This window comes from Melanaphis sacchari, unplaced genomic scaffold, assembly GCF_002803265.2.
Source record: "Melanaphis sacchari strain LSU unplaced genomic scaffold, SCAv2.0 Contig62_pilon_pilon, whole genome shotgun sequence".
NCBI lineage: Eukaryota > Metazoa > Arthropoda > Insecta > Hemiptera > Aphididae > Melanaphis > Melanaphis sacchari.
This window is the reverse complement of record NW_020271445.1, coordinates 418,647-445,976: the sequence shown is the minus strand read 5'-3', so window position 1 is coordinate 445,976 and position 27,330 is coordinate 418,647. Positions and strand designations below refer to the sequence as shown.

Here is a 27,330-nt window from a genome sequence, read left to right as displayed (position 1 = left end):
GTAAACATGTACATAAATAATAGCATGGAAGGAACTGAAGACGTATTTAGATGTCTTTAACTTAAAAAGTAAGTCCAGTTGTCATATATATTTTTGACACTGTTATACATGTCATTTAACACAAACTGAAATTATATTTTTGTGTAGAATCGCAACACACAAGATGACCATGAAGGGACTTCCTGTGCATACATACACATATGTGCCATCAATAAAATATGTAATATTAAAAACTGCATGAGAAAATTTATTCAGACCTTTTATAATCATTTATGCACAATCATAGTAGAGATAGGAGAGTTCGTACTCAAACTGACAGTTTTTTCTATTGCAGAATCACAGAAGTTGTAGTAACATTTCTCTAGTTACCACGATACTGTCATTATTTTAATAATTTGGACTTTGTTTATTTTTCAGTTCATTAAAAATTAGAAATATACCATAGAAAAACGAAAAACTGTATTAAAATTATTTATCGCTTTATTCATTGACCTATAAAACTGGGTAAACGCAATAATAACATTCAATACAAATATCTGAAAAGATTTTTTTCTATTACTCATTGTAATATGTTTAGTTATTAGAGATTTTTATCTTTTGGTTCAGTATTTTACAGATCTTAATTCTCTTTCTGTCAGGTGTGATTTTATGGTTTAATGTTTGTTTATTACATTATAAATAACTATACCAAGTGCCCTAAAATTTAAAATTTAACTAGATTAAGAATTATTAAAAGAAATACTCATAATTCTGATTTGTTCTATATACTTAATCTTAAAACAAATGATGGCAATAATATATTTTTTTTAAGAACTCTTATAAGTTGATTAATTTTTTCCTTAAAATTGTTCTTATTGAAATTTAAAAAAAAAATTTAGTGGAAGGTCACAATATGGTTTTACAATCTTTTGAAGTTCACATTTTGTTGAAATTGAACTATATTCAAAAGATTAGGCTTTCTTAAATGATTTTTAATATTTTGAAGGAATTCTATGGATGTTAATCTTAGAAAAATGAATCATTCAAATATCACATAAATAATTGTTTTCTATACTAAATTACACCGATTTGTATTTATACTAAAAAAATGTACTTTAATATGGAATATTAGCATATGATCATAGTATTAAATTATGACTTATGAAGTCATTTATTTATAAATTATACACATAAATTTTGTTTTATTTTAATACTTTTTTTTTACTCCAATAATAAATAATTATATTATACATATTTTAAAACTTATAACATACATTTTACTTGCAAGTAGCTTAAATTATTTAGTGTATAATAATAAATCAAAATTTTTTGGAAAATGTAATTATTTATAAAAAGAAATGAAAGCTTCAAATTTAAAGTCAGTGATTCTCTATTGGTGTGCTGTGCCATACTAGTGTTTTGCAAAGTAGTTAGGTTGCTGTAAAATTATTTAAAATACAAAATATTCATATAAAGTACGAGTATAGTATGTAGGGTGCCTCAGTATTTTTATAAAACACCAAAGGGTGCAGTGAATAAAAAAAAAGAATTTAGGTATTTAAAAACTATAAATACCAACTAAATTCTTATTCACCAATTATTGATACAATATTTAAATGCAAGTCACAAAATACGTTATTAGTAATAATTGATTACATGAATATACTTAATATATAGAGTATATAAAATGAAAAATAATTATTTGGTTACAGTAAATGGTTGAAAGTATTTAGTTAGCATAAAAAGTGCACAATTATTGTACTCAATACTTTCTGTCACGGGTACAAACAATTATTTAGTTGATTAATTAGCAAAAAATCAATACAATTAGTTGTAATAATAACTATTCACTATAATTTATACAATTTTACTTAGTAGAAGTATATAATAAAGCCACTATTTTAACAGCAAAATCTACTGTTCTAGCATATTGATAATAATTAATGTAAAAAATTTAAAAAAACATCACTCTAAACATGACATATAATGGAATTATAATTAAAATATTTAATTAATCATTATTTTTATTGTATTATAATTAATATTATTACCTATTATTAATAATATTTATTTATTCCACTATACTAACACATATAAGTACATTTTAAAGTTAACTTTCTAAAATATAATAAATGTATGATATTTAAACTTAAATATACATGATCAACTTTTATTTATTATTAGATTATTTGCACAGATAATTATATGCGATAGATATTTGTATGGTACATAAATAATTATTTTAGTCAAAATAAGTGTAGATGATCAACTATATTTAATTTTATATTATAATTGTAGAGGCTGAAGCCTAACAAAATAAGATTAAGTAAATATATAAGAGGTGAATAATGTAATAGCTTATTAACTAATAACTTAATATTAAAAGAATTTTTAATCATTTTAATTAAAGTAAGGAATATTATTGTACACAATTAAATATCATTGTAATGAGATTTGTATTTTAATGCAAATAAATTAAGATATTTTTTTATACTTTAGTGTTTACAATATTATTTAACAACCAAGTGTAATAAAAAAAATATAATATAAAATAAATAAAAGTATATGAAACAAATTTTTATTTTGAAAAAATTATTAATTTAAACGAAAAAAAAGGAAAATCATTTGTTTTTAATTCATTGTTTATTCAAACTTTTCATCATTTAAATGTATTTTAAAATATTGATTCAATGAGTGAAATACTGCTTTGATATTAAAACAGCAGTAGATAGTAATAATCGATGCATTTGTATGATTACACTTTAGTTATTTTGTTTTTATATTTATTAAAATTATATGTAATATCTCTATTCCATAAAAATGTTTTATAGTATTATATATTTTAATTTATATTTAATCTACAATATTGTAATAATAAATTTTTAATTTAAAATTATATATTTTATATAGACACACAGTCTTTACATCTACATAAATATGACTTAAGCATGGGCTTCCCCAAACATTTTTCTAGAGGGAGGCATAATTAATTTAAAAAATAAATAAAGATTTTTTTTTTTTTTATACATTTTATTTATAATACATTATCATGTTTTGTCATTATTACTATTAGGTATTATTATTATTATATATTATTTTGTTTATAGAACATTATCATATTTCGTAAGTATAACATTAAATTTTTACAATTAGGAAACAAATTTAAAATTCTATGGGGGGGGGGGGGGCAAGACGGGGCACTTGCCCGCCTAGGGACGCCCATGAACTTAAGCATTAAAATATTAACGCCTTACACATAAATGACGCGAAACTCGACATAACAAAAATTGTAGTGGTATATTGATAGTATTTTGATCTTTAATTAAATTTATAGCTCTAGGTAAGCCATTCCGATGACTTATAACAGAATAATCTGGTAGTATACATTTATTACATTTTGCACAACGACCAACTACATCATAAAATAACCACAATGTTTGAGGTATATCTTGTCTTATAAATGGTATACGAGTTTTAATCAAAGAGTAAAATGACAAATGACTTAATGGTTTTACATTTAATTCTTTATCTGGTCTCTTAAGACTTCCAAATACATTCAAATATTTAGTTAAATGCTTAAAACGTAGAGATTCAGGTACATCAAATAAGTTATTTGATATATCAACTGTTTTAAAGGATCTACGAGATAAACGATCAGGATAATATGTTAACATATTATCAGCAACAATTAAGCGATTGAGTTTTTTCATTTCAGCGATGAAGTGGGGTAAAAATGTCTGAAAAAAAATCATTCTTTAATCAAATTAAAGTTATTAGATTAAAACAACTTAAAATTAATTATTTGGCTTTAATAATTCTCAAAATAAATAATAATTTTTAAATATTATCTTATTAATTATTATGTATAAAAATAAACAAAAAAAACAACCATTTTCAAGTATACAAAATATATTGAAAACTCATAGTATATTAGATGAATGCAGCAAAAAATATATTAAAAAAATAAAACATGCTGAAAATAATTGAACAATGCTTTTGTAAAAGGGAATAAGTAAAAATTGAGATTTTTTTGTAGATTTTATTAATACTAATTAAATATTTAATTAGTAGGTTGGTTAAACTTTTTGTAAAGAAACATTGGAAAAAGTGGAAAATAATTGAGAAATGTAAGAAATAAAATAATATTAATATTATTTTTTCATATTATCAACAATATTATTATAATTATGATAATTTATTTCATTATTTTATTTAAATAAATTGACATCATGTTTAACATTTAAATCAAGACCATAATTTATGTTCAAAAAGAATACTTAGTTTAGGAAAAAAGTTGCAATATCAAATGTTATACTGAATATAAAAATAAAGTGAGTCTTTATATCTTACAAAAATAACCAAAAGCCAGAATTATATTATTATGTATTTAATAAAAATATAAAATTACACTTATCTACTTTAAAAGTTAAAAGTTATAATCACTAAATTAACATTTGTTATAGAATAATTTTACTAAGAAGAAAGATGTACATTAAATGTTTATTGTTTTTACTTCTACATTCTATTTTGAATATAAATTATTAGTAAGTTTTATCATTAATAATACATAATTTTATTTTAAGCATTTATTTTTATATTGTCAAACACTATTGGTTTCAATTTAAAAATAGTTCCTACCAATAATCAACCTATTGTAGTAGATAGTATAAAAATTGTATTAATTGATTTTAATATCTTTATTCAAATTTATACAGCTTATATTAATTTAATTTTGAAGCTAATTCAATAAAATCTAATCTGTTTACTGGACAATTTATAATTTACTAAGTATACAACAAAAAATAATATTGCACTTTTAATAAATATTATTTTATCAAATTATTATTTTATATTAAATGTATGATATCAAATATTATTATTAAAATTTACATTTATACATAACCTTTATATTATAGAAAGGTTTTAATGAAAATGTATAGTATAATATTATAATGGTGATATTAAAAATATTGCATCACAAGGCATTTAATCAATGGATGTTTTTTCCACATTTTTAGATATTAGTAACATAGTGAGTTATGATGTCTTAAGCATAAACTATTTAAATTATAGTAGATTTATAAAATTAATTATATGTCACTCAGAGTGTTTTAAAATAATAATATTGACTTTATTCCAATTAATGATTCGATTGAAATAAGATCAAAATCTACAGATGGAACTCAGTGGCAATGTAATAAAATTACTTAAAAAAAAGTATATTAGAATATTATTTAAGTTATACAAATAAGTGCTATAGTTGGTACACAAAATATATACATGCAAAAAATTCATAATAGTTAATTATCTAATGTTATTTCCTTATTTACGTTTAGAGTAACATTGATGATGCAAATCATAACCCCTACATACAAGGATGTATTGATAAATAATGTTTTAATTTTTGAATAAATAGCATATTTTCCAAAAATGTATAAAAAAAATTTTTCTTGTTATAGAAAAAAATAAGTCTATAAACATACTTTGTTAATTACTCAATAGTTCTCAATGAAATCATCATTAAAAATTAAAAATAATAATGTTATTATAAAAATTATCTATATAATAGGTGAATAATAAAAATTTAGTTATATTGACCAAAATTATTTTCAACGATTCATTTACACTTCAACTATATATGATTACAATATATAACTTACGATGGTCATGGTGATTTTGGTATGCTATGGGATTTAAAATTTAAAAAAAAAGAATACTATTTATAACAGAAAAAAATAATATATTCATTGCCCACCATCCATTGTGAACCTACTTATAAAATTAATATTTTTTTCGCGTATAGACATTTCTTTATAAATATTACTATGATACTCTTATATATACTCAAATAGGTACTCCCCAACCGACATATATTCATTCTAGTGAAATAGCAGTGAAAAAACACAAAATTTCAAAATCTAGTAGTGATGATGGTATAAATCAATATTCTAAAGTCTAAATAATAAAACATAACAGCTGAACAGAAAACAAAAATATTAAATAATACTTATTAACTGAGTTTAAAAATAATAACTTATAAATCATATTATATGAAAGAGAATAAGTCATACATAAAAAATTAATGTATAAAATTACTATTTTTAGTTTAGTGAAATCAGTGTTTGTTTTTTTTTTTTTACTTAAACCCTTTTACTTACACACTATCCAATTGCTTTAATATATTGTTTATCAGTACATTAAAAGAAAAAGTTGAAGATAAATTGAATAAAAAAGCTGTTTAATTAATAATACATACTAATAAATTGACCAAGTTACCAGAAAATTTTTGGACGCAGATAAACTCTGTAGATTTTTTAGGAACAATAATTCAAATGGCAATAATTTCAAACCAATTGCATTAATTTTTAAGACTACTAATGTACAACTAATTGTTTTCATAGACATCCAATTCCAGTAAATATTTTGATCAAATTGTGATGTAGGTATATTACTGCCTGATATACTCAGATATCTAATAGGTAGATTGCCAATGTTTATAGGAATTTTTGGTAGATCACAGTTTTCCATAACAATCTTACTCAAATGGTTTATCTTCAAGAGAATGTTATCAAAGACATTACTATCAAGAGGATTTGAATAACGAACCAAATTATAACAGTTTTCATTATGTTCTATCTTCGGTAAATTATGGCGTTTACCGATGATTATATTTTTCCCATCAATAATGTCATTAAGTTGACGGTAGAACAAATAGAGCATTTCACTGCTATCGGCTGTTGCCATCAACACTTGCTTGGGATCTTTGAACAGCAATCCCATTTTCCTTTCTTTAATATTCTTGTACAATATTTTTTCCAACATGGCAATGTCATAGTGGATTCTATTCGCGTAAGTTGAGTTCGACACGCACAAATAGTATTTGCCGGTTACTATTTGGGTAAACAAATACGACCTGTGTGACACTAACTCCTTTCTTACTGGTGAGACCAGATCATAGATGATTAGCGAACATTCGATCAACATTGTTTATTCGGGTACAATACGCACGTTCACGGTTATTATAAAACGAAGAGTAGGGTTATCGTAGAGTTACAATTGTTGCGCGATTACCGTTGGCTGTTTGACTGAACAAAATACGAGAAAGTATAGAAATACGAGAAAACGGGACACACGTACGTACTATGTACTTGGATTATAAGCGACGAGTGGACTCGAAAATTTGGAACACTAATACGACAAATCTGAAGCTGAGACGAAAAATTTGCGAATGCACGACTGACGACTGTAATACTGTATACAACTTTTAAGCGTTAATACGTGTCACAATAACACAATACACTAACGCATGCGTAAATAGCGTGACTCATAAATGCGAGGTCCCGTGACGCAACAAATACGAGCAATATGCGCATGTTCCACCCATAGCTTTGATAAATATCACCCAAGGAGCGCTTTCACCTTGCGAGTTGTAACATGAAGAACAATCAATAACTCCAATAATATATTAGGGTGTTGCTTAGCAACAAACATTTTTTTACATCTATTTTCCCGTCTCCTGTAGTCCTGTTGTAGTCCTGTAGCGTAAGCACGGTCTACTATCGACAAAATGTTCAAAACTTGTTTGTAAAATGATTTGCTATCACGTCTATCAAATATTAAATATTAGACATTATTTATTACAGATCAAAGCAGTAAAACACACATTTTGTACAGTTTTCTAAAAATTCTTATGCTTTGTACAGTAATCCCTATTTTGACGAAAATGGAAAATCAATATTGCTTTATTATTGTCAACTCGTGACATGTTATATTAAAGTATAAAAAATATTTTACATAAGACCTAAAATTTATACTTATAGATACATTATACTAAATTATTTAAATTCAATACAATTTTAAATTTAAAAATAAATATTTACGAATTAATTTTTAATTTTAATACTTTTTTGTAAATTTTGCTGTCTTTTTTAGTCATATTTTCTTTTTTAACCTTTGAATTGTTGGTACTTGAAATAAAACTACACCATGAAAATTAGACTGTATTATTAATTAATGCTAAATTAAAAGCAGCACGTTCAACATATTTAAATTAAAGTTTGATTACATAAATGTCCAGTTGGTAGTAATATAATAAATTATACAATTAACTACTGGTGCCAAAAAATAGTCGTTATTAAAAAGTTTGACTGCATTTTTCGGAACAGTAAAAAAGTGGCATGTGACAATATAAGAATCGTTTCCCGACTGACACACAGGAACAATAATACCCCGATGCCCGTAAATTATGAACATAACAAGTCTAATCAAATTACTTAATGATTTAATGGAAAAAAAAAAATTAAAATAGTAAGAAAAATACTTTAATTCATGTTAATGAATTTTAAGATTAATAAATAGATAATATACTAGTATACTAATAGAGCCAGTAGGTAACCAAAATTCATTATTAATCATTAGCATCTACATGTTCACTAAAAACGCAAACGCACAACTATAATGGCTAGTACAGCCAATACTGCTGTATGATGATTTAGGTAGGTAATTACTATTTAACACGAGCGATATAGGAAACTGCATTGGTATGGCAGTGAGAACCGTTGCATGTTTACAAAACGACATAAAATATTTTTAAATATTTTTTTCGGCATTTATTGCCAAAAATTCTCCGCCAAAAGTATTAAGAGAGCCAATTTTGTTTTTAAACTATACAGTATAATTATAATTATATATATTTGACTCTAGCCGTTTAAAAAGTGTGTGCGTATAGTTTTTACGAGTTCTACCTATTATTTAATTCTTCTACTGTATATTATTTAAATATGCAAAAAATGTATAATATATGATTGTATATAATAATAATAAAAATTTTCAAGTACAGGATTAAATTATTGTGATTATATGAGAATGGATCATTTCTGTATTTCCACTGAAAACATTCAACAATTGAACATTCAAATAATTGATATTTAAACAGAAGGCCTGCAAGGAAAAGGTCATAAAAATAATAATAGTACCTTACCAAAAATTAACTTAAAAGACAGAGAATTAATTATGGAACAACAATTATTTATACACAATAAATACATAGAAGGTATTCAATTTGACTTATTTGTTTTAAATCGGAGCAAATGAATCTACTTAAAAATAAATTCAACTAGTAATCAAATTATATAAATTTTACAACATCCGGAATTCAAATTTTGAATTATTACAAGTTTAAGTATTTGCCATTCACTGAAAGATATTCATTGATCAAATTTATTTCCATATAAGCTTTTAAGGATTGTGAAGTGTAAGTCACACAGAACACCAAAGTACAAAACATTAATTTTTTTATGATTTATTTGAAATTATCTTAGGTTAACAGATTGTAATGAATATTTTAGTTTTAGTTTCAAGATAATCCATCAAATATTGAATGTTTTATTAGCAATTTAAAGTAGAAATTTTAGATAAGAATAGTTAAACATGATGAAAAAATGTAGTTTTTTGTATTTAAAATCTAACATGCACCTTATGAACAATAAGTGAAGTTAGGTATACTAATGGCAAACCTAACATTAATCCTGGCGTTGGCAGTGTCATCAAAATTGTATTAACATAGATTCTTTTGTAGAGTTTCCACTATCTTAAAATAAAAAATTATATTTGATAACAATATACAAAAGAAGTTGGATTAAAAAATTCTTACTATGTGAATTACCTAAAATTATTTTTATTTTTTTTTATTTAATACAAAAAGATTGGCCGTGATCATCAATTAGCACTTTTATCATCTCCATTGACACAAGTTTGGATCTTAAATAAAAATTTAGTGAATAAGAACTTGTACACAGATCAAGTTTGAAGTGAATTACATTGAGCTCACAAAAGTATAGGATATCATAATTGCTTTCAATAGAATCCATTTCTTGATATTAACCTTAACATAACAGTAGTTTATATTATATTAATCTTAGCAGCAATAAAATAGACTGTTATCTATAAACAGATTTTTTTAAATATTTTAATTTTTAAACACTTCATGTCTTTTTAAAAATAGAGTTTTTGAACAATATCATAGGTATCTATCTCATATGGAAATATCATAAACGACAAAATAAAGAATACATTACAATTTTACCTTTTACTTTAGTCATACCTAGCTCATCTTACTATTCTTGTTTCAACTTTAATTTTAACATTGCAAAACCAAGTCACTTGAAAAATTTTGGATACATATTACGCTTAAAACGCGTTAATATAACATGGATTTGAAGTTTCTTCTAAAACAAAAAAATATTACGTGTTAATAACACGTGAAAAAAAATGAACAGTAGTTTTTTTTAACTAAAATAGAATTATAGATGATAAAGGTAAGCGACCAGCATTGATTCAATTTATTGTGCAGTTTAGTACAGGAAACCAACATTTACATACCTACATTAAAAAAAATAATTTATTGATTGTGTGAACAAATAAAAAATATTTGTCTAAATTCACTTGAAAGGCATTTACAATTACTAGATCTTTGATTTTAACATTAAATAGACAATAATAAAAACAAAAGTATTAACACTTTTTATCACAGCTGTTTTTTGATACTACCTATACAAATACAATGAAATAATTTTCAGAGTTTAAAGCAAACATCAATAAACACAACAATCGCTTTAGTTTTTATCAATCAAAAGAATAAATTAAACTAGTTAATAGAATTGTATGATATTCTGATAAGTATTGAATTTTACCAATTTTACTCAAGTATTATAGAAGATAAGAGTCGTAATTCTTTATGATAACACAATTTTTGATTTAACTAAACTCTTAAGTATCATGATGTACTTGTACTATATAGTATATAGTGTATACACAGTTTTCTCGAGTTAAAAGATGATGAATATTTTAGTTTTGATTTCTAAGTGATCCATTAAATATTGAATGTTTTATTAGCAATTTAAAGTACCTAGTAATTTTAGATATGATTGGTTTATCATGATGAAAAAAATGTATTTTTTAATATTAAAAATCTAAAATGAACATAATATACTATAATATGTAAAGTTGTTTTAAGTTAAAAGATGATGATGAATATTTTAGTTTTGGTATCATGATGATCCATTGAATATTTAATGTTTTATAATTTTTAATAGATTTAATTAAAATTTTTTTAATTATAATTTTTTGCATTCTCCAAAGCACATAATAAAGTAGTGTATATAGTATTGTAGTTACTTGCTGGTTGATGAACAAATGGTAAGAATAGAATTTTAGATAAAGAAAAATGCATATTATTATTTGTTAAACGTTCGATATAACCATTCCAACCCGGCAATGATAAATTGTTCCATTTCCCATACAACCATACCATATCTATTTTTCGGAGTAAAGAAATCATTGTATGATTTTCATAAGCAAAACTCTGTGCAGTTATTTTACTATATCCTACTACACCATCATTTTGATAGATCTGAATTGGAATATGTGCTTTTTCTGCAAAATCTTTTGCTGAAAAGACTTGATTTGTTAGTGATATAGACTCTTCAGCTAAAACTGAACTTTTTGGTGTAATTATTTGAATTATACCCATTATGTGTAAAGTGTTATGACCATCTATAGTGTGTACATTTATATCGGCATTGTCAACAACATATTGTACAAATGTCCCACTTTCTGGTGGCAAGATATGAGGCAGACTATGAAAAACTGCTGCAGCTTCGTACATCATAGTGTTACTGTATGATGCGCATAAACCAAAAGACGAAAAAATCTGTATAAGACGTTTTGAACCAAATCGTCGATGGAAAAATACTGAAAGACCCAATTGCAAACTCGAGATAAACGATCTAGGACGAATAGCAGCCATAATACAGTGGCTAATAGTTGTACATATTAATTTTAAATTTTCCAATTTATGACGTTTATTTTTCAAAATTAAAAGCTCCAAAAAATAAGTTAACGATTCTGGAATTTCTCTATTAATATTTTCAAACATTTGACTAGGAGGAGGGTAGTTTTTAGTGTCGCACACAACAGATTGAATATTTTCTCGGAGGATTGTAGCTGCAGCTTTTAGTATTCTAAAACGTTCTTCACCTATATTTAGCTTTTTACTGTCATACCAAACTTTGTTCAACACATCGTGCTGTTTATCAATGAAACAGATAATTGTCAAGCTACCTTGTTTCTCAGTTATAATAATTCTATTATCATACTTTAACTTCAACCTTTTTTTAATTGTTTTATCATCTGGAACCTTATTTTTGCAAATACCTTTTAATTCTTTCAGTGAAAATTGACAATCGTCATTATTTTCAATATATACGAATATTTCTCCCATTGCCAAAATAACACTATTATCTTCAGGACGACCAATTTTACCTCCTGAAGAAGGCCTCAAAAAAGAATTATAACAATTGTTATGGTACTTGGCCTCAGCAGCAACTAAATCGTATTCATACTCTATACGTGCAAAAACAGTTTTTGCAACGTCGTCCGAACGATTCTTAGCAACCTTTATAATATTGTCTTTAAAAGAAAGTGTAGCCACTTGATAAATTGCTCGCCTATATGCCAGTGGTTTTTTTTTTCTGCCTCTTCATTTGCGTCTTCACCACAAAATAAGCAACAATTTTTAAAACAAAAAAACGACTCACCTGACCGCATTCTAGTACGAGGTGGACTGAGGGTTGTAGATCTACTAGCTTCCATCTCTCGATGTCTTTTAGCTGTAGCAATACTACTTTTTCGAGTGTACATTTTACGACACTTCACATGAATTTTCACAGACTGTTTGTCTATTAAATATTCAACATTTCCATCATTTCTTTCAACGCTTGAATTAATTAAAGTTGTAATTCCACGTTCAACAATAACTGTTTCACTTTCGTTCAAACTATTACTACAAATGAAACAAACTTGCGACATTTTTAATAATATGTATTCTAGTTCCACAATTTATTGTAACTACGAACACGAAATATACACACAACACACGTAGTCACGTCAACGAAATGCACAACACTGATGGTATTAAACAGTATATAATATCTATATTCAAACAAATTAATGAGATAACGGAAAAATAGTATACAAAAGTAATATAAAATTATATAAATAGAAAATAATAATCGCGCTTGCGATAGCAAGTCACCGTGTCGTAGCGGTGTTGTTTTTCATTGTATTCGGTTTAATCTTATAACGATAGTGTACAACGATAATATTAAGTATTATTATTATTTTAAACCACAATATCTTATGAAATATTATTCATAGGAAAAAACCTTTTTTTTAGAAAATTAAACACTGAACGGCAAGGCAAAGCGAAAAACTGACTCCAGTATATTGATGTATGGCGTATTACTACTTAAGTATCTGCAATATATCATGAAATATTATTCGTAGAAAAAAAATTCAAGATACTTATTTTTAGATAATTGCTTGATCTACAAGTTATGTAATAGCTATTTTTATATAAATACTTAAAGTTTAAGAGATATTTGCGAAAAACCTATTTTTGTGACCTTTGACCTCGAATTAAATTTTTAGCAACGGTGGGATCGATGGGGACTTTTGACATTTCATTTGTAATGATGTACCTAAGGTGTGTACCAATTTTCAGCTCTATGCGAATTTTTCCGAAGTTCACGTTTTTTTTTTGTCTATTTTGACTGGACTATTGGTAATTTTAGATAACTTTAACATAACAGTAGATTACATTATATCAATCTTAGGAGTAATAACACGGAATATTATAATAATTATTATTATTATTCTGTGATAATAACTAATAACATGAACTGTTATCTATCAACACATTTTTTTATATATTTTAATTTTTAAACACTTAATGACTTTTCAAAAATAGAAGTTTTAAACAATTTTCTAGGCATTATTATCAATATTAAATATGTAACACATTTTATTGAATAATTAGGAAATATTGTTTTTTTGAATTAAATGTATATGTACGCAAAGAATGTACATGTGATAAATTTTTCCCTTATATATTTTTTACATTATTTGTGCATATAAAAAAAACACGATAACATTTTTTCAGTATCTATTTATATTTCTTCTATAATATAAATTACATTACAATAATATTCATATCAGGAATGAAGGTCTTAGGTTTTGCTGGTTTAAAATTATAATTATTATCAATATCAAATATCTATCATTAATGCTCAGGTATTAAACAATCACTATTTGTCATTTGACACATTATTTTGTCGAAAAACACAAATTGAACTGACTTTTTCTAGTATAATATAAGTAAATTTTCACGATTAGTAAGTAGGTATCTACTACCTACTATAACGTAGATATTTCAATTAATATAGCCTAAGTATAGAAATAACTTGGCAATTTTCAAAGATTTTGCAGCAAACGGCATCTTTAATATTGTGAAAATTGGGTTTAGCTGGTACATAGCTTATTAACCATAAATCTACAATTATTTTACCTATATACTCATTGTTTATTGAAGATATGTTACCTTTAATTTTTATGTTTTTTTTTTTTAGAATTCAGTATGATCTAAAACTAAATTTGTATAATAAGGGATATATTAAATAATTATTTCGAGCAAATTCTTTAAATAAATTGATAAGGTTTATTGGTTTAAAATATTATCATATAACTGAATGTAAAATAAGGATTAATGTTAAATTATACAACGTACTCAAAAATATATTTTTAACAAAACATCACTGCCTATTCATTATTTTTATGAAAATAATATACCTAGTTGTTTACTCATTAATGCCAAATGTAGATAATAATAATAATATACGTATTTTTGATTCTGAAATTGTAAACTCAGCCCGGTTTTTTTCTGGTGAAAATGATTGACGTGTAATTTCGGTCTGATTAGAAGCAATTAGCATTTAGCATTACTTGTAGAGGACAGCACGAGGAGGAGATTCTCATTATTCTCCAAAAAATTATTTTGTTTTATTTTCATATAATTATTCACAGTATGAAATTCGTTGTAAAAATGTATAATTGTTGTATAATAAGTAATAATTGGTATTTCTTTATTTTTAGAATTCTTAAATATTATTTCTAAAAATTCTTTTTTTTTTTTTTACTTTTTAAATTTTTAAATTGAAATGGAGTATTTAGGCTGTTGATTTTAATATAATTTTCTTTTAATTTTGTAATGACAGAATATATATTGGGGCGAGTTGAATCAAAACTTGAATTAAAAAGCGCATGAAATGATTCACATGCATTAGTTGTTAAATACGTATCTACTGATACTACTGATAGTAGAGATGGGTCGCCAGTGACAAAGGTAGGCGGACGGCGATTTGGTTCCCGGACGTCCGGTGCAGGCTCGAGAGGCCGTGGTTCGTTTCGGACCATTACATCTCGCAGTTCGTGACCGGACACGGGAATTTCAATTCGTCGCTCTGTCGTTTCAACCTCCGAGGCGAGGCACGTTACCGATGCGGTCTTCCAGAGGAAACCGCGGAGCATGTGCTATACGATTGCCCAGCATATAGCCAGGAAAGAAACAAGCTCACAGCCGCAGCGCAAGCGGAAGGTGTGGACTGGCCGTGCGACTGCGATACCATGACCTCCACGGAGGCCATGTTCCTTGCGTTCAAAAACTTCTCCCGGGAAGTCCTAGAACGTAAAGATGTAGGGCGATCCCGCGGGCACGACCCGGACCCCTAATTTTAAAACCACAGTGGTCGGGCGTGTGGCTAGAGGGCGCACTGCCAGAGACATGGGGACAGTCTCCCCTATCCACGCGGGCACAAATCGTCCGAGTGGGCCTAGCCGGAACGATCGTCGCTGTCACCGATGGCGGCGGGGCGAAAGCCTGCGAAGTACCGGATAGTGGCAGGCGAAGCGGGACCCGATAGCCGGATCAAAAGGGCCCTAAGACGGCGCCCCCACAGGATCGTTGAACGCCCTCCGTACTAAGACCCGCCTAGCCGGGAGCGAGGGACGGGATACCCGGTGGGACGGACTGAATGCCCGACCTCCTCGGAGACGGGACGGACGGAAAATCTCGCGGGGCGAATTGGGTGCCCTCACTCCCTATGAACAAATTCTTGCCTAGACCGAGAGCTCGAACTAGAGGGGCCAGACCACCCGTCGGGCGAAGCACGTGCACGTATTCAGCCGGCTCGGGGCTTGATACGAGAGAGGCACCGGCAGAAACGGCAATCTGTCGATAAAGAACAAAACCGTACGCGCTATAAAGGGGTCGTCGCGGTACACACAGCGGTGCCCCGATCGACCTGCTTGCGGACAAGGCAGTTGCGAGGGCCTGAACGCCGGGTTCAAACCTTGTACCACGGGACTCGGAGTAAGCCCCGTCGAGTCGGCTTGCTAATAGCGCCTCGACGCTCCGAGGGTGCTGGACCCGAGGCGCACGACCACGTGGACTCACCGAGGACTCGCGCTCGCCCGCACCGGGAAAGGCACACTTGAGGAAGGACTCGTGGTGGTTGTGGGAGTACCGCCTTAGTAGAAGGGGTTTGACTCAGGCGATAATCCGTCGGGCTTTGGCCGCGGCGGTCACTCATTATGGCGCCCGAGGTGAGGCGGCGCCCCGGGTAGGACCCCCGGAGTCATCCGGGACTACTGCCCGGAAGATACAACCCCGCGGTTACATAAAGGGGCTGAGTGTCTCCGGGGCAACCTGGAAGAACTGGTCGACCCCGCAACACACGGAAAGATGATACTACTGATAGTATGACACTTGGGCGCGGGACAATTGATTTAGATAAAAACAGTTTTGTCTTCAAAAATAATAAAAATAAGAAAATAAATCATAAAATTTTAATTAAAAATCTAGACATTATATTAATACATTTATTGTATTAAAATATTATTATAAATTTTGAGCGATGCCTTTTAAAAAATCATTTATGTCGTGGTTTTCAAAATCATTACAGGCTACTTTGATTTTAGACGCTGTGTCTTTATATTTTTAAAATGTTTGTCTCGGTTTTATTCCAGCCAAAAATTGATGCATTTTTAAACGATTAATTTTTTTTTAATCGCACGTTGATAAACTTCTACATCGAAGAATAGAGTGCATTTAATGTTGAATTAAACTAATTATGCTATTCTTCTATTGAATTATTGGTTTTGGGAATATCATAATAAACGAGTTTGTAACAATTCCATAGCTGTATCGGAAATCTGAAACTTCGGTTCTTTTTTTTAATTGTCTAATTGACATAAACAAGCGGCGCCTCGTTTAATCCAATGATCTTTCGGTCGATCAATTGAGAAGTTCATAAACATCACGAAATTAGTCGAATGACCAGTGGTAGAAAGAACACCTCGGCGAGCACTTGTCTTGTAGATTGGAGCGTCATAACACGATTTCTTCTCAAATTGTGACTAAACAAAAATGATAATAATGTATAGTTATTTGTAGCATTTTTTCTGTTAGATACGTTACGGTAAGGAAAATACAGAATTGGTTTCTTAATTAAAATAAAGTGTACGAATTGGTTCCCATATACAAAAGTATACGTATAATTTGAATCATTTGATAGAAAACTAAATTCAGTTTTGTCTTCCACCAACCCAAATATTTAAAAATAAATCCAATATGAAAATAATTTTTATAAAAAAGCATGATATTTAATTCAAGAAAGACACCTGAATAAGAAAAGTTCATTGGTGAACAAAATATAAGAAAAATTGAATGACTAAAGTCTAAAATTTCTAATTTCAAATTCATAAGAATTGTGTGCTCTAAATCTTATTGATTTTGTTTTTATTATTATTTATTTTAATTAAGCTCGACTTATTTGATACTGAGTTAAACTTAAAACTATCATTATAAGCATTGAAAAATATATCAATATATATAATAAAGTTTTTGATTATACAGTGATACTTGTAAATAAATTGACAAAAGAAACTTATAAATCATATTCAAGTATATTAGATATGCTTAAATCTGTGTAAAATTTGTAGAAAACTGTTGTTGGTTAAATTTAATAATATAATAAATAATAATGTTCCAACTAAATTATTGAAAAGGTAATTTTTAACATATTTATTAATTATTATATTATTAAAACAAAAGTTCATCAAAACCAATTAGTTTGTTAACTGTAGATCATTTGGGAATCAATTTAGCATCTGAAAACCAATTCAAAAGTTTTCCATATTTAGTAATTTAAAGTATATATATATATATATATATATATATATATATATGTATTAAAGAGTATACTGTACTTTAATTCCTGGTTTGAAACAAATTATTGGAAGAGTATCGAAAATAATTTTTGGATAAGACTCATTTAATATTTGTAATTCTCGATCCCATCTAGCTCCTTCTAAAAATAATCCCTGTAAATATAAGTATAAATTAAATATCATAGCTGTTGATGCAGTAATACAATTTTTCAAAAATTTTAAAAGTATAAAGTTTAATATTACAATTGTTTTAATTAGTAATTCTAAATATTAACTATAATTATTAATTTTAATCAAAGTTAGTTTTTCTTTTTGGCAAAATGTTTTAGGCACACAATACTCTATGTATAAATAGGTATATAGCTGAGATCATGGAAAATAATAGGTATATGATATAGTAAAATAGAAGATCTCCAATGTGTGAATTTATTTTTTACATTTTCAAACAATTTTTTTATAAAATTATTTATTAATAGTAAGTTAAGTATACGATGTGTGTGTGTTTACCTTTACAAAAACGCTGAATTCTTCAATATCCAATTTTTCCTTTATTTAGAAAATATTAACGAAAGCGTGAAAAATATAACAGGTTGTTATAAATAAACTGAAACTAATAATATCATTATAATTTAATACTCCTCCAGATTAAGTTAATCTACCATTATATATTAATATTATACTCCATACGCTTGTCGTAGTTGACAAATACAAAAAATAATAATAAGCTGTTTATTATACTCGTATGTATATATATCTTACATAAATCAAGACTATTGTATTTTATTGTCATCTATAAAGGTTTTAGTAACAATAATAATAATAAACAGGTAGATGTATTGAATATAATATAATGTATCAAAGAAAATATGATTTATATTTATATTATTAATATAATACATACAGATAATGCTACAATATTTACTAATTAATTTGTAAAACAATGTATGATATTTTACTGTTACTATAAAGATGTTATGTTAGATAATAAAAAATTTTTAAATACATTTATATATATTTAAACATATGTTTGTTTTGTACAAACAACAATTAAATTATAAAAATATGAATCAAAAATATATGAACATCTATCAAACATACGACTATTCGAGTTGCATTATACTTCGAAATAATAGTATTCTTACCCGGTAATAGACACTCCATTCGGGATTGTTCATCAATTCAATTTTCGGTTCATATATAGTTACATCAAATTCAAATCCAAGTTTATCTATAGATATTTTATTTTTACGTGAAAAATTTTGTAGTACACCCGATAAGAAAGATTGTGTAAAATAAAAACCAGAAAGCCAAAATACTTCTGGCATGCCATTATCTAGCCAGTCTTGTAAGAATTTTAGTCTATATAATCATATTTGTAAATTTATTTAACTATTCAAAAATAAAATTAATAAAATTTACCTTTCCAATAAATCTGCTACATAACCACCTAATGGTTTCAAGGATGGGTATGAGTAATTAATCCAGTTTACCGGTACTCGTCCAATGACTAGACTTGTGTGTAGTTCTTCTAAATCAGAAGACATGACAACTATACCTTTAATAGCATTTTGTATTTCCATCAACGAATTTTTTATTACTGACAATAATTTATTGAAACGTATTAATTCCTATGTATAATATGGTAAATGTATCATCAAATTTCAAGTGCCCAATTATAAAGAATCATTATATAAAATATCATGTAGGTACCTATTCATCTTGTAATAAAAACAAATATAAATACTTTGTAAGTATTTAAAACAAATTATTTTTCTTCGTAATATTATTATTTCCTATTAATTTATTTAATGTTTAAACTTGAACATTGGAGATAGTAATTCATTTAGATTATAAAACCAATGAAATAGCATAAATCTACCAAACAACAAGTTGTATAAAATATTTTCAGAAAAATTTAACAAAATGTATCTTTTTATAAATTCGTAGAATATCGTACGCCCGTGTATAATAGTTTCATTTACAATTTTTTTATTTATTCATTAGCATATATAACATAGACGGTAGTAGATACCTGACATAATATACGTAAAGTACATTAAAGTATAAAACTCGTTTATATGATAACCTTTAAGGCTTTAACACTGTTTTTTAGTTTTTTATTCACGCCACAATGTAATATTATGTTATATTTCAACAAGAATAATCAATAACATTAGCCTATCGATTTTATTTTAGGAGGTTATACTTATTTTATCAAATATAAAATGATAGTATTTCATTAATTTAATTTGTGAGTAGAAAAAATTAATATTAATAAACTAAACAAAAGCTACAAAGTATTTAAATAAAAATTATGTACCTACCTATTTGAATTTAAAATACAAATTTAGATAGGTATATGAAGTAAGATTTAAAATATTTTAATTTAAAAAGTATTTTAAATGCTATAATAGTTTTTAAATAATTTAATTCAAATAGTTTAGGAGATAGGTACCTACATTGTAAAATATATAACAATATTGAATATAACACAGTATTAATAATTATATATTATAATACGAGTATAATGGAATACTAGCATCTATTTTTAAAATAAACCAATTTAATACCTGTCGTAGAACAGTATTCATCGATTGTTCATACTTTGTTGGATATTTTTTTGTTGCTTCAGTAATATCAAATAAATCTGGTATATTTTTCTCAATGTCACAAGCTAGTTCTACCGTTTTTGTATCCGCATCTTTATCGCCCTCTCCCGTAGTGATTTGTGATTGAGTTAAAATGGTACCATACAAGAACTATACAAATTTTATAATTATAAAAATTAAAAATGATACAAAAAAAAAAAAAAAAATTTACATACCAAATTAGTTTCATAATTATTTTTTGTTATATCAGCATTTTGGTGCAATCCGAATACTTCCGGTTGTGGATTCACGGGTAAAGATTTGATATATTCTAAACATCCATTAAGGGAAGTGTCTTTGGGTATATGAAACAGCCCACTTTCAGAAAATGTATATCTAGTACATAATACATGTATAATATTAAAGATTAATAAATACATTTTTTGAAAGATAGTCTAGCACAGGTACTGCTCTGTTGTACATTAAATGTTAAGTGGAACTCGTTATTGATTTATAGATTTTGTTAAATTTGAACTCAATGATAACCCATTTATATAATGAGAAACGATTTTAAGCAAAGACTGTCTCTATTTTGGTAAAAATGGTTATAAAACAATTATTTTATAATAATATTGAATTTGCGTAAAAATTCTCGTTTTTCATTAATTTTTTATTGGTTTTTTCCTGATAATAAAAATATTACTAGGAATTTCTAATTTTTAAATTTTTATAAACAAACTAGATTCAATTTTCTATCTAAAACCACTCTCAAAGAAAAAATTATAGCATTTTACCAAATACTTAAAAAACAAAAAAAATACATCATTGTAAAATTAATATACTCATCGCTTCGCTCAAAATCTGGAATAATTTAATTACAACGCTAGGAGATGAATAATATACACGAAACTACATTACACTATAGGCATCGTACAAATAATATTTGTGAAAGTTGGAACAATAAGTTTGCGCATTTAATCGGCATAGTCATCCAACAATTTGGAAACTGATTATTAAATTTTAAGAGGGAGTAGGAGTAGATAAGGTAAAAATAGCTATATATGACATGAGACCTGAAAAAAGCACGGGCCAGTAATAAATATAAAATTATAATATTTACGAGTATATACTAAAATGTCTAACAATGAGTTGACAATTGGCAATTGAAGAATTCTTAAACTGCTTAGGTCATTGTCTAAGAAAATGTTATGTTAATATTTTTAAATACATGTATCTAAGTACCTATTAAAATTAATTAAAATTAATGATAAATTAAATAATTATAAATGAAAATGTAATAAAATATTTTCTATTTTTGGACTTTCTGTTCGATTATAAAAACTAAATTCGGACTTATTGTCCAACTTTTTTTTAAATAAGCTTTTCTTCTCTGAAATTTTTGACCGATTGCCATTTAAAAAACTTTTTTTTTTTAAATTTCAGCCGACATTATTAATTTAATTGAGTAATTAATAGTTTTCGTACTTATATATTTAATATTTTTGAACTTATAAAATATATTTTTTAACTACTTACTCTTTTTATTTTATATACCTAATTTTATTTATTTCAAATTTAAATATGATGTGATAATGTAATGTAATACAATCAACTGTGGAAGTATAGTGGAATAATATGTAATTAATAAATTTAGTTTTCTTATAGTCTATAATACTTAATTTATGTTATTAAAAACTGTAACGCAACTATAGGTTGCTTAAAAAATACTTCTAGACTTAAATAAGCTATGATTTTTTTTTAAACCTTTCTTGGCGAGACGCAACTCAGTACTCACCAACTGATAATAATCTCGGATACATGTAGTAAACACTAATAATAATTATAAGTAGTGTGGACCAATTAAACATATTTTACAGGTAATAAATGTATAATGTATTTATAATTCAAATTTAATATTAAATTTCTATTCGTCTAAATATTGCTTTCAAGTGGTAAAAAATGTTATCACTTTTATAAACTAACTAGAAAAATAAAATTGTATTCGCATTTTCCACATTCTCCTATATGTATAATGTATATGTATAAATGCATTAGATTTCTTTAACTTTATTAATATGGTTGTTGATTAATTAAATAAAAAGTATAATGAAGAATATAATCCAAAAATTAAGAAAATAAATATAAAAAGTTATATTAAATTATATTTACTTACTGATCGTTATTAGTAACATTTGGATTGAAAAAAATTGACAGTAGAGATGCCAATAAACGTCTATCTTTATCGTCAGTCACTCTACCACCATAATTACATTCACCAATTAAATATAATAATGCTTCGTATGGAATTTCATCATAATCGTTTAAAAACATCTAAATAAATTTTTTATTATTATTTTTACTAAGCATAATAATATAGGTTAGTATAGGTAAGTAATCATTTTAATAATACAGTTAGCTGCATCACGCTGATTTGAAAATCCGAGTCATTAAATTCATATGGAATATTCCAACCAAGTGATCCAAACTTTTGACGTTCTTGAATAATCCCATGGAAAAAACATAGTGAAAATATTAGTCTTTTCAAACCCAAATGGTTCTTACAACTGAGATAGAAATCTGGATCATTAATAGGGTTAGTTGTGTATGAGCGTAATAAATTTGCACAGAGACCTTTCGGAGCTTCATTAATCATTTTAATTCCTGATTTTTAATTCAATTTATTACAAAAATAAACGATTTTAATCATTGAGGTTTAATTTACCATTTTGTAGTATAGACACTGGGAAATCAACAGATGGATAACTTGTGAGCCAAAGACGAAATGATTGATGTGTACGACTGGGTATAATTTCTTCATCACAAATGCGATCAAGTTCTTTCATCCAGTTAACAGCCAAATGACAGTTTTGTAACACAACCCATTTACCTGTTTCTACTCCTGATTTTATCATGTTAGCAGCTATTTGACCCTAAACATAAGTTATGTTCTAATTATTAAAAAATAACTGAAAAAAAATTTAAATTATCATTTATGTTACTTGTCCTTGACCAAGTGATATAGTTATTAAATCAGTCGGACTAATTTTTTTGTCTTCAGAAAATTTTATTAAGCTCGACATTGGATCCATTCCAGTTGATAATATAAAAATCAATGGACTACAACAGGTTGAGTTATTATATGAGTCCGCTAAATCAAACGATGGTGGTTCGACGTATTTCTGTCCCATATTACTAACAATATATTGCTAAATATTTTAAGATGTTAATTAAACTAAATGATAGAGGAGTTCATTAATAAATAAAATAAAATATATACCTGAATAGCTGGAATTACTTTATCGAAACGAATACATTTTATAATTATAAGTTTTTCAAGACCATCGATATTTTCAAAAGGCTCTGGAATAGGTGTATCTTGTGGATTATTTGAATCATACCATATGCTCCACTCATCATTTGAATTAATAATTGATTTGTAGAATTGATGTAATCTAAAATTTATACATAATGAAATCTCATTATTTTAATTTTAGCATAAAAATATTAGATATGATTCAATTATATTATTTTTTTTTTTTTTTTAATAATTTGGTTTTAAATAAACACATAAATAACAAATTAAAATTAAAACTTATTTCGTTTTAAACTTCATCAGTATTTATTTAAATTTACTGATAAAGGCACTTTTTAATTAAAAATGAGTATAATAGTATTTTATTTTTTATTAATTAATGATGTACCTATTTTACATATTATAGTTGTAACTTACATTTATTTTCAGTTTAATAATATAGTACATATAATTGAATAATGAATGTATAGTAATATATAATATTTTAATACACAGTAACATATTTAAACAACATTAATATTAATATATAATATATATATATAATAACAACATTGAATATCTTATAAATTAAAATATTTAATATTACATAATAAGCTCTTAGTTGCTATCGTTGATATTAATAATGAGAAGAAAACGTCTAACTTAATTGGTAATTATTTGAAAGTGCCTCATTAAAAATTACTAATTAGGAAATATACTTTATATTTAAATACGATTTTGTTGAAGTATTCAAATTTATATATTTAACCGTCCAAGTTTATTAGTACCTAGGTGAGTTGCGTCCCGTTAAAAGAGTTCAAAAAAGATCATAGCCTATTTGCATTCAGGAGTATAATTTTAGACAACCAAGTTGTATTCTTGAAATTAATAAATTATATGTTATAGATCAAAGGTTCCCAAACTTTTTATTGTACGACCCATTTTGAAAATCTCTGAATTTTTAATTCTTTTATTTAAATAATCAATGTTTTGGTGTTTTTTTTATTTTGTTATAGTTTTTGGGCATATGTATACTATTCATTAACACATTAGTATTAATTTGAAATGATTTTGATATGTTTTTAAATTGATGTATTTCTGGATGATAGGCATAACTTGAAATTTACAATAGTAACATAATTATTAAACAAAATATACAGTTACATTTTTTTTTAAAGTTTAAATCAAAAATTAAAAATATTAATGTGATTTTGTATACATATATTATATGTTAATTTTTCATTCAATTTTTATAATCATATCTCAATCAACTTAAGTAGTTTTTAGTATAAACATTTTTAACGTTTAAGACTAATTATTTAGCTATGAAATATATTTTAATCACTTTTTATTTTTTTACCTTGGTAATTTGGATGCTTGAACAATTTCGTCCCATGATCTATCACTTAACCATTTAGAAGCTGGATTGGGGTGTTTATTAGTTATCTCAGCTCCTTTGATAAGGAATAATGTAAATAATTCTTCGTCTATTAGACCCTGTGACATAATATTATTAAGAACGAAAATACATATTGATGTATTGATATACATTTAATTATAGTATTAAGCATATTACCTTAGACCGCAAAATTCCAACTGTTAAAATAAATGAAAAAATCAATTTATCTTTTTGAAACAAAGATCTACATACGTTTCGGTAAATGTTATAAGTGAAATAATCATTCAAAATATTTATTCTTTCGTTAATATCGTTCGATTTTTCACTTTGTACGATTGACTGCTCACAAAATAGTAACAATAATCATTTATTATTTATCATAATTTATGTATAAGTATTGTAAATAATAGTGATTTACCTGATAATATAAGTTTATAAACCAAGATAATGAATATTGGTACATTGGATCGATGTTGTTTAGATCAGTGATACAAAAAAATAAAACTGAAGAGTGACTAGACACAGGAATATAAACATCACGAGCTACATCAATTTCTTTTTCAGTTACAATAGCAATTTCTTGTTTCAATTCAATATCAGCTGATAGTGACTGTAAAAATAGTTAGTCATCATTATTTAGACTTTTAACGAATAAAGTAATTTAAAGTACTTTTGATGAAGATAAAACTTTTATTGCTGATTCATCCTCCAAAATATTTCCCTCAGATGAAGAGAGAACGTACAATATCTTATCTTCAATTTCTTTAAGTAGCTTATTATTATTAGCACTCTCAACAATTAATTCATTTTTCTTTTCTTCTAACTGAGGTCGTTCTTTAGCAACAACAATGCCTAGCAATTGATCTTGTAGTCCTTGTTTCGTGATCATAAAATTAAGTAATGTAACCTGAATTATAAAAGTATATTTTTTTTTTTATCATTAATAATAAATAGTTAGGTTTTATCACATTATCAAAATCAAAATATGTCTGAATTCTAATATTTGTGTATCTATTTTAGAGTTTTAAAATTAATTTTATTTATTTAAAAAATAAGAAAAATTCATTATTTGAATGTATTTCATATTTTGAATGTAGAGATTTTGATTTTCATAAAAACGTTAATAAAAAAAATTTTGTTCGTTCTAAACGTTTAAAAATTTGTTGTGACAGGAATTAAACGATAATTTTTGTAAATCTACAATATTTTTATATGAACGTTTCAAGTAATAAAATATAATTTTGACAATTTTCGTCAAAAACATGTAAATATGTAAATTATTTTATAATTAAAAAATTATAAGATTTTCAATTCATATAGCTATAACAGTATAGCTTAAAAATGAACTATAAGATTTCTTTTAAGTACTCTTGTAAGTATTAAAAATAAATACAATATTTTTATATACGAATTACGAATTCAAATTTAGATGTAATTGGAATTTAAATGTAGAATACTGATCTTAGTTATTTTATTGTCGTCCAAATAATTATTCATTGGTAATTCAATATTTTACGTATATTATTAATTATTATATTTTACAATACCCAATAACATTTTAAAAATATGTAATTAGATCATGTTATTACATATTTATACTACAGTCTGTGAATCTACTATCACACTAATTAATAATATCGCACTGCTAGAACAAGACTGCCACAACTCAAAATTCATGACGGTGTGCTTCGTTCAGTTGCACGTAACATTGCTGCAGAACGCCGCAAGTCGAATAAGGCGGTCTTGAATTTTGACTTCGAGTGATAATTTGGATAAATAAAATAAGTATACTGCCATAAAGTGAATATGGCTCTCTTCGTGAAAATTAACTAACATTTAAATAATTCAATACTGACACATCTCTATGTGTAAATATATTGAATGTGGCGTTCTTGCATTTTATAGACTTATTTTCTCTATTCAACAGTAGTCTGAACTCAAAATTCGCC

At 26.3% G+C, this 27,330-nt stretch overlaps 2 protein-coding genes across 2 annotated transcripts in view; both read right to left on the bottom strand.

Annotated features, from left to right (window-relative positions):
- Positions 1-3,166: 3,166 nt before the first annotated feature.
- LOC112600278 lies at positions 3,167-7,223 on the bottom strand. The gene is made up of 2 exons (XM_025347465.1): positions 6,256-7,223; positions 3,167-3,716 (listed from the first exon to the last, which is right to left on the bottom strand). Exons 1-2 carry the CDS (start codon positions 6,961-6,963, stop codon positions 3,222-3,224), a joined length of 1,203 nt encoding a protein of 400 aa, XP_025203250.1. The 5' UTR covers positions 6,964-7,223; the 3' UTR covers positions 3,167-3,221.
- A 9,590-nt stretch (positions 7,224-16,813) lies between these two features.
- The window catches only part of LOC112600265 (dynein heavy chain 3, axonemal-like), a 29,551-nt gene continuing 19,034 nt past the window's right edge, over positions 16,814-27,330 (bottom strand). Inside the window, exons 33-48 of the mRNA XM_025347450.1 lie at positions 26,052-26,288; positions 25,800-25,991; positions 25,559-25,720; positions 25,343-25,479; positions 23,968-24,142; positions 23,690-23,896; positions 23,413-23,620; positions 23,101-23,351; positions 22,864-23,021; positions 20,927-21,086; positions 20,673-20,861; positions 19,522-19,730; positions 19,245-19,461; positions 18,610-18,648; positions 18,142-18,255; positions 16,814-17,289 (exon numbers count right to left, since the gene is read on the bottom strand). Coding sequence (XP_025203235.1) covers positions 17,107-17,289; positions 18,142-18,255; positions 18,610-18,648; positions 19,245-19,461; positions 19,522-19,730; positions 20,673-20,861; positions 20,927-21,086; positions 22,864-23,021; positions 23,101-23,351; positions 23,413-23,620; positions 23,690-23,896; positions 23,968-24,142; positions 25,343-25,479; positions 25,559-25,720; positions 25,800-25,991; positions 26,052-26,288 — 2,838 coding nt within the window. The 3' untranslated portion in view covers positions 16,814-17,106. The remainder of the gene's footprint in view (positions 17,290-18,141; positions 18,256-18,609; positions 18,649-19,244; positions 19,462-19,521; positions 19,731-20,672; positions 20,862-20,926; positions 21,087-22,863; positions 23,022-23,100; positions 23,352-23,412; positions 23,621-23,689; positions 23,897-23,967; positions 24,143-25,342; positions 25,480-25,558; positions 25,721-25,799; positions 25,992-26,051; positions 26,289-27,330) is intronic.

What these genes read in the sequence shown, in the direction of transcription:
- LOC112600278 (XM_025347465.1), bottom strand. Translation starts at nt 6,963, where the DNA reads ATGTTGATCGAATGTTCGCTAATCATCTATGATCTGGTCTCACCAGTA. An exon ending in CTGCGTCCAAAAATTTTCTG is followed by an intron (nt 3,717 to 6,255) that starts GTAACTTGGTCA and finishes ATTTTTTTTCAG; the next exon opens with ACATTTTTACCCCACTTCAT.